This window comes from Gopherus evgoodei, unplaced genomic scaffold (genome assembly GCF_007399415.2).
Source record: "Gopherus evgoodei ecotype Sinaloan lineage unplaced genomic scaffold, rGopEvg1_v1.p scaffold_32_arrow_ctg1, whole genome shotgun sequence".
In the NCBI taxonomy this organism is placed as follows: Eukaryota; Metazoa; Chordata; order Testudines; family Testudinidae; genus Gopherus; species Gopherus evgoodei.
In genome coordinates, this window is record NW_022059994.1 from 687,055 (window position 1) to 695,353 (window position 8,299).

Below are 8,299 nucleotides of genomic sequence, written 5' to 3' on the forward strand. Positions count from 1 at the left end.
GCTGCCCAAAGGGGTGGGGGTGGGTGAGAGGCCTGTCTAAAGGGAAGAAGAATTGAGCAGCCTGTTTCCTTGAGCTTGAAGAGTTAATGTTAACTTCTGGGACAGGGAACCCCTACTTCTCTCCCCACTCCCTTCCTGCTCCTGTGGGCTGCCCCCTTCTCTTCTCATACTGGGACACGCCGTTCTGGTAGTGATCACATGCCTGGGAGTTGTTTTGGTGTCTTGTTTTATGATGAGTGAGATCAGAGTAGGTTTTATTTTTTTTTTTATCAAATATTGAGCTGAAAAATTGCTGAAACTTCATTTCAACAGGTAGCCATTTTTTTCCCAAGCTCGATTCAGATTCAGGTTCACTGAGGACGAGGAAAAATGATGTTTTAAGTCTGGTTCCAGTTCAGTTAAGCATATTGGTTCAAGCTGGTTCTCTGGTTCTGTTCTGGTGTGAGTCCAGGTGGGCAAATGAAATCTGCAGCCACTGCACTGTCCTCCTATGGAGGGGCTGGTTACTGCTAAGGCAGAGGAGGCTGGTGTCTTTCTCTGTCTGCTCATGATTAAGGCTGCGAGTTTGTCACAGGAGGTCCTGGAAGCTAGAAGCTTAAGGAGGGAGATGTCGCTGCTTCTGAGAAGCCAGGTAGGGAGCCTGCGAGCTCAGGCAGCCCTGCCCCAGAACACCGGCAGGGTCTTGGACTGCTCCCACCCGAGCACCCACAGCAACCCCTAGACCGCCCTCCCCTGAGCTCCCGTGGAGCCCCCCAGGCCGCTAACTCCCAGCACCCGTGCCCAGACCCCCTAGGCACCCACGGCACTCCCAAGAATTAGTCACGGGTATAGTACAAATCATGGACAGATCATGGGCCGTGATATTTTGTTTGCAGCCTGTGATCTGTCCATGAGTTTTAATAAAAATATCTGTGACTCTAAGGGAGCCGTACCCATGATATTGGGTTGATGTTGCCTCCTGCATTTTGATCTGGGTCCCAGACTGAGCAGCTGCTGCTCCCACAGCAGGGTCTTTGCCAGGGAGAGACCCTCATTAACCCCCTTCTGTGTCCAACTGGGGTGGGGGGATGGGACAAACGGACAACTTTCTCTGGTGGATAGACCCAGCCCCTGCAGCAGCCCCGGGCTCTGCCCACACCAGCCTGAGCCGTGATGGGAGAGACCAGGGGGAAAGGCCTGGGGCCGGGCAGGACAGTGACTCTGCACAAAAGGCCCATTCAGGGACCTGCTGGTGAGTCTGTACCGGAGAGGGAGGGGCTCCCCCTGTGCCTGCCTCCCCGAGCTGCCGCCCCCAGTGACACAGCCAGGATAACCCTGGAGAGCAAACGCCCATGGGAACGAGACAGTCCCCAGTTTGACCAGGCAGAGGGGGAGGGAAGGAGACAGGAAGGGGAGGAGTGAGATGGAAAGGGGCAGCAGGAGCAAGAAGTGGGGAGGGAGGTTCCCAGCTCCCAGCCCTCCCCGGATCAATTCCCTGCACCCCCTGGGCAGACTGACTCCTGGGAACAAGGGGAGGAGCTGACAGAGGAGAAGCCAGATCCTGACTCTGCCTAGTCCCTGCGCTGCTGGGTGGATTTGCTGCCCTTGTGGACAATGTCATAAGGAATCTCCCAGAATCTCGCTTCTTTGATTCTGCTCTTTTCTAGCATTTATCTCAGCAACTCCCACAGTATTCTTGCCAGCAAGTTAAAGTAGTATGGGCTGGACGATTGGACTATAAGGTGGATAGAAAGCTGGCTAGATCGTTGGGCTCAATGGGTGGTGATCAACGGCTCCATGTCTAATTGGCAGCCCGTTTCAAGTGGAGTGCCCCATGGGTCGGTCCTGGGGCCAGTTTTGTTCAATATCTTCATTAATGATCTGGAAGATGGCGTGGACTGCACTCTCAGCAGGTTTGCAGATGACACTAAACTTGGAGGAGTGGTAGGTATGCTGGAGGGTAGGGATAGGATACAGAGGGACCTGGACAAATTAGAGGACTGGGCCAAAAGAAACCTGATGAGGTTCAACAAGGACAAGTGCAGAGTCCTGCACTTAAGACGGAAGAATCCCATGCACTGTTACAGACTAGGGACCGAATAGCTAGGAAGCAGTTCTGCAGAAAAGGACCTAGGGGTTATAGTGGACAAGAAGCTGGATATGAGTCAACAGTGTGCCCTTGTTGCCAAGAAGGCCAACGGCCTTTTGGGCTGTATAAGTAGGGGCATTGCCAGCAGATCGAGGGATGTGATCATTTCCCTCTATTCAACATTGATGAGGCCTCATCTAGAGTACTGTGTCCAGTTTTGGGCCCCACACTACAAGAAGGATATGGAAAACTTGGAAAGAGTCCGGGGAGGGCAACGAAAATGCTTAGGGGGCTGGAGCACATGACTTATGAGGAGAAGCTGAGGGAACTGGGATTGTTTAATCTGCAGAAGAGAAGAATGAGGGGGGATTTGATAGCTGCTTTCAACTATCTGAAAGGGGGTTCCAGAGAGGATAGATCTAGACTGTTCTCAGTGGTACCTGATGACAGAACAAGGAGTAATGGTTTTAAGTTGCAGTGGGGCAGGTTTAGGTTGAATATCAGGAAAAATGTTTTCACTTTGAGAGTGGTGATGCACTGGAATGGGTTACCTAGGGAGGTGGTGGAATCTCCTTCCTTAGAGGTTTTTAAGGTCAGGCTTGACAGCCCTGGCTGGGATGATTTAGTTGAGGATTGGTCCTGCTTTGAGCAGGGGTTGGACTAGATGACCTCCTGAGGTCCCTTCCAACCCTGATATTGTATGATTCTATGACACTGTCCCTTGGGGTGTTTAAAAGTGTCTCAGGGGATGTCTTAGTGCTGGTGGGAGGGGCTGCATCTGTGTTGTAATAAAGTGACTGAGGGTTTTCCCAGAATGGCAGAGTCCAAAGCATCTGTTTGCAGGGAGAGAGCCTGGGGGGAACCGGAGTGTGAAATGGACTCAACACCCTTCTGAAACCTCCCTCTCGCCTTGACAGGCTGAGGAATCACGTCCATCTTCCAGGGGACAGGGAAGGGAAATGGCTGTGATGGAGCCAGCTCAGGTAGGGGATTTTCAGGGAGCTGCGGCGGGGAGTTGCTGTAGAAGGGGAGGGGCAGGATAAACCTGCTGGGACACATTCAACTTGGAGCCTGATTTTCTGAACAGGCCCATTGACGTGTGGGAAAGGAGGGAATATTCCACCATTTCTCATACAGGAAACACCCCCCTGGGCAGGTCTGGGAAAACTGACCAGACTCCCAGGGCTGGAGCTTGACCCCACTGGCCAGAGGCTGCTGTGAAATATGCAGGGAAGCTGTTGGGATTTCTGTCCCTGTCCCTGGCTCAGAGCTCTGCTTCCCGCATCAGCCTGTGGCTGGCAGGCATGTGGGAAATGAGAAGACCCTGCCCTGCTCTGTGTGTTGGGGGGGGACAAGGAGCTCTCCCCTTCTCCCACCCCCTGAAGCCTCCTGACTGCTCTGAGCAGGGTGGGGGGGTGGGAATATTTTCTGGGCCTCCTCCCCCATGATTAGTGGGATTGTGGTTGGGGCAACGGGTGTTGAGAGGGGAACTCTTCTTGTTTCAGATTCTGGTGACCTTCGAGGAGGTGGCTGTGTATTTCACCCAGGGGCAGGGGGCTCTGCTGGACCCCGCTCAGAGAGCCCTCTACAGGGACGTCATGCAGCAGAACCATGAGACAGTGACCTCGCTGGGTAAGGGATTCCCGTCCCCTTGGTTATTGGAAGCTGTGGGGTCTGTGTATCTGACTCTGGTCAGGTTCTTCCCCGGTCCGTTAGATTGGAGGAGGAAGACGGTCCCATAGTCCACAGCTTCAGTGTGCATAGGCCCCGACTCCGTGGGTGCTTCTGGGCTGGAGCACCCCCAGGGAAAAATTAATGGGTGCTCTGCATCCTACAGCATCCAAGCTCCCCTGCCCTACCTCCTCCTCTCCCCCGAGCGCGCCGTGTTCCCGCCCCTTCACCTTTATCGCAGTGTTTCCTGCCCGGCTGGCGCCAAACGGCTGTTTGTGTGCTTGTGGTGGGGAGAGGGAGCGGGAACATGGAGTACTCAGGGCAGAAGGCAGGACTGAGGCAGGAATTTGGGGCAGGGATTTGAGGAAGGAGTTAGAATAAGGGCAGGCGGGGGGGAATTGGGGTGGAGACTTTGGGGAAGGGTTTGAAATGGGAGCTAGGATGGAAGAAGTGGAGTGGGGGTGGAGGCAGAGGTGGGGTTGAGTAGGAGCCTATGCCAGTATGAGAGAGACTTGCATCTCCATACCCCATTCAAGGAAACCAGAGAGTCAGAAAGTTAATGGACAGGCTAATTCATCACCATCTCTCCAGCTGCCCAGGAGCTAGAAGCAGGGAACTGCCCTGCCTGTATTATTTCTCCTTCACACACCGTTCACCTGCCATCTTGGGACTAGCTCCATCTGTGGGGAGGGTTCTCGGTGCTGCAGGCTTGGAAATAGGCAGAGCTTAGTACCTGAGCTGTGTGTGTGTCAGCAAATCCCCCAGAGCATCTACCCTGAGACCTCCTAGTGAGGGGGTAACAACACCTCCACAGCCTTGGATATCTGCTGCTCCCAAGGGGTCTGAGTTACCACAGTCCCATGTAGGGTCAGGTTAATCTCAGGGAATGTTCCTTGTGGCAAATACTCTACCAATGCTCCATGTGCCCTGACCTTGCTTGATTTCACCTCCTGAGCAGGATTCCCTGTTCCCAAACCTGACCTGATCACCCGGCTGGAACGAGGGGAAGAGCCGTGGGTCCCGGATCTCCAGGCCTCTGAGGAAAGTGTGAGCCTGAGAGGCACCTGCACAGGTGAGGAGTCAGAGAAACGGAGACAGAACCATCTGTCAAGTGAAGGAAAAAGCTGGGACTCTCAAAACGTGCCATGAGCGAGAGCCCTCAGTTCTGCCCCGTCTCACCCAGATCAAGGCTGCAGTCAGCAGATGTCGTATCGTCAAGGCAGATATCAGTCACAGCTTCCCACCCATCCTGTTAACTGTCACAAATTTCCTCACTGACTTTACTTCCCTGGGAGCATTTGGGTGGATGCAGAGGCAGAATCGAATGTCTCCATCTCCCCAACAGTCACTGTGTTGTGTTTTCCCTCTTTGCTATTCCCCTTTCTGTCCTTTCTCCCCGACACAGGCAGTGACTCCTGTCTTGCTTCTCTCTCCCAGCAGGTGATAGGACAGTGAGTGAGAACAAGGAGGAGAATCAGCAGGAGGAAGGTCCTGAGCAAGAGAGGTTTTTGAGAAAAGCTGAAGAGAATTTTTCCCAGGGCTTGGAACAGGGAGAAGCCTGGGGAGATCGACGCGGATCAGAGAAGCAGCTGGGAAACTATCCCAGAAAGAAACTGGATAAATCCACTGAATGTGGCAGAGGATGTAAGGATCCCAAGGAAACCACAATCCAGCAGACAAGTCACAATGAAGAGAAACCCTACAAATGCCTTGACTGTGGGAAAAGATTTAACGCAAGGTCACAGCTTATGTCACATAACAGAATCCACACAGGAGAGAAGCCCTATAAATGCTTGGACTGTGGGAAAAGCTTCAGTAGGAAGCTATGTCTTATTGTACACCAGAGATTGCACACAGGAGAGAAACCCTATAAATGCTTTGAGGGTGGGAAAAGTTTTAGTCAGCGGTCACAGCTTATGTCACATCACAGAACCCACACAGGAGAGAAGTTCTATAAATGCTCAGACTGTGGGAAAAGCTTCAGCAGGAAGCTATGTCTTATTATACACCAGAGAGTACACACGGGAGAGAGACCCTTTAAATGCGTTGAGTGTGGGAAAACTTTCATTAAGCGCTCAGACCTTATTAAGCATCAGAGAATCCACACAAGCGACAAACCCTATAAATGCCTCGACTGTGGGAAAGGTTTCATTGACAGAATAAAACTTACTAGTCATCACAGAATCCACACAGGAGAGAGACCCCATAAATGCTTTGACTGTGGCAAAAGCTTCATACAGAAGTCAAGGCTTACTGTACACCAGAGAGTACACACAGGAGAGAGACCCTATATATGCTGTGAGTGTGGGAAAAGTTTTATTCGGAGCTCAGAGCTTATTAAACATCAGATCACCCACACAGGAGAGAGACCCTTTAAATGCCGTGAGTGTGGGAAATGTTTTAATCATAACTCAGCACTTATTACACATCAGCGAACCCACACAGGAGAGAGACCCTATAGCTGCCTTGAGTGTGGGAAAGATTTTATTGAGAACTCGGCACTTACTAGACATAGGAGAATCCACACAGGAGAAAGACCCTATAAATGCCAGGAGTGTGGGAAAAGTTTCAGTGTGAAATCAACCCTTAATACACATCAGAAAACCCACACAGGAGAGAGACCCCATAAATGCTTTGACTGTGGGAAAAGCTTCATTCAGAAGTCAAAGCTTAGTGAACACCAGAGAGAACATACAGGAGAGAGACCGTATAAATGCCTTGACTGTGGGAAAGCTTTCATTAAGCGCTCAGACCTTATTAAGCACCAGAGTATCCACACACCAAGCAACAATTCCTATATATGCCTCGACTGTGGGAAAAGTTTCACTGATACGATAAAACTTACAAGTCATCAGCGAATCCATACAGGAGAGAGGCCCCATAAATGCTTCGACTGTGGGAAAAGCTTCATACACAAGTCCAGGCTTGTTGTGCACCAGAGAGTGCACACAGGAGAGAAACCCTTTAAATGCCATGAGTGTGGGAAAGGTTTTAGTCAGTGTGCAACACTTATTACACATCAGCGAACCCACACAGGAGAGAGACCCTATGGGTGCCTTGAGTGTGGGAAAAGTTTTATCGCAAGTTCAGCCCTTGCTAACCATAGCAGAATCCACACGGGAGAAAGACCTTATAAATGCCACGAGTGTGGGAAAACGTTCAGATACCGCTCAAACCTTACTAAACATGGGAGAATCCACATTGAAGAGACACAGTATAAATGCCTTGAGTGTGGGAAACGTTTTGTTGACAGAACAAAACTTACTGTTCATCAGAGAATCCACACAGGAGAGAGACCCCATAAATGCTTAGACTGCGGGAAAAGCTTCATTCAGAAGTCAAAACTTATTCTACACCAAAGGGTGCACACAGGAGAGAGACCGTATAAATGCTTGGAGTGTGGGAAAAGCTTCATCGAGAAGTCACAACTTATTCTACACCAGAGAGTGCACACAGGAGAGAGACCCTTTCAATGCTGTAAATGTGGGAAAAGTTTTATTCGGAGCACAGCGCTTATCACACATCAGAGAACCCACACGGGGGAGAGACCCTATAAATGCCTTGAATGTGGCAAAAGTTTTACTCAGAGCTCAAATCTTGTTGCACATAAGAGAACCCACACAGGAGACAGACCCTATAAATGCTTGGACTGTGGGAAAACTTTCAGTCAGCGCCCACACCTTACTAAACATGGGAGAATCCACACAGGAGAGAGACCTGATAAATGCCTTGACTGTGGGAAAAGCTTCAGTAAGAGCTCAGCGCTGACCAAACATCAGAGAATGCACAAGAATGAGAGACCCTAGGAACAGCTTGACTGCAGGAAAAGATTCAAGTTGACTTCATACATCAGTGATCCACGGAACAGAGACCTTGAATATGGGGGAAGCTTCATTTGGTGCTCCCGGAGTATCAGGTTTCTGCAAATCCCCCTAACAGAAAGATTCCTCTGAGATGTTCTCAGTGTGGAAAATGCTCCAAGTGGTGCTAACGCCATGTTGGACGTCAGAGACTCCTCCACAGAGCAGGGAAATTCTCTCAGGGCCCTGACGGGGGCCGACAATGGTAACAAACCCATTTCCTTATTCCCACACACATCAGGGGCATCAAGAATCCAGCTGCTCGTTACTGGGGGGAGGATCCAGCAGCAGCCGAGCATCAGCTGGCTCTGCCTGGTCTAAGCAAACCCCAGGCAGAGGAGGAGAAACCCCCATCAGCTCCTCCTCCCTGCTGCAGCCCTGGCTACTGAGCTGATGGGCCACAGGTGGGGGAAGGGAAAGAGGGGAAACTCCTCCAGCTGCTCCCACTGCCTGGCTGAAGTTCCCCACCTCCCTTCCCCTACCAGCTGGGATCCCCCTGCCATGAAAATTAGGAGAAGGACACAAGGGCCAGGCCCCACCTTCATGCTAAACACCTGTCCCCATCCCCCATCTTCCACCATCCGCTGGGCTGGGCTCCCACACTGACCTGGAGCTGTTCCCTGCAGGGTGTGTGTCCCTGGGGGCTGGTAACTCCTCCCCTCCCCACATGCCCCAGAGCGCTGGGCTCTGGGAGATCAAC

At 51.5% G+C, this 8,299-nt stretch overlaps 1 protein-coding gene across 5 annotated transcripts in view; it reads left to right on the plus strand.

Moving 5' to 3' along the window:
- The window catches only part of LOC115640727 (zinc finger protein 420-like), a 168,528-nt gene extending 160,529 nt beyond the window's left edge, over window positions 1–7,999 (plus strand). For 3 of the 5 annotated variants that reach the window (XM_030543645.1, XM_030543644.1, XM_030543646.1), the window contains exons 4-5: window positions 4,698–4,811; window positions 5,177–7,999. In XM_030543645.1, the coding sequence (XP_030399505.1) occupies window positions 4,698–4,811; window positions 5,177–7,545 (2,483 nt within the window). In that variant the 3' untranslated portion in view covers window positions 7,546–7,999. Of the gene's footprint in view, window positions 1–3,665; window positions 3,701–4,697; window positions 4,812–5,176 lie in introns of those variants that run through there. The other 2 variants (XM_030543649.1, XM_030543648.1) reach the window with 2 other exon arrangements.
- The last annotated feature ends 300 nt before the right edge of the window (window positions 8,000–8,299 follow it).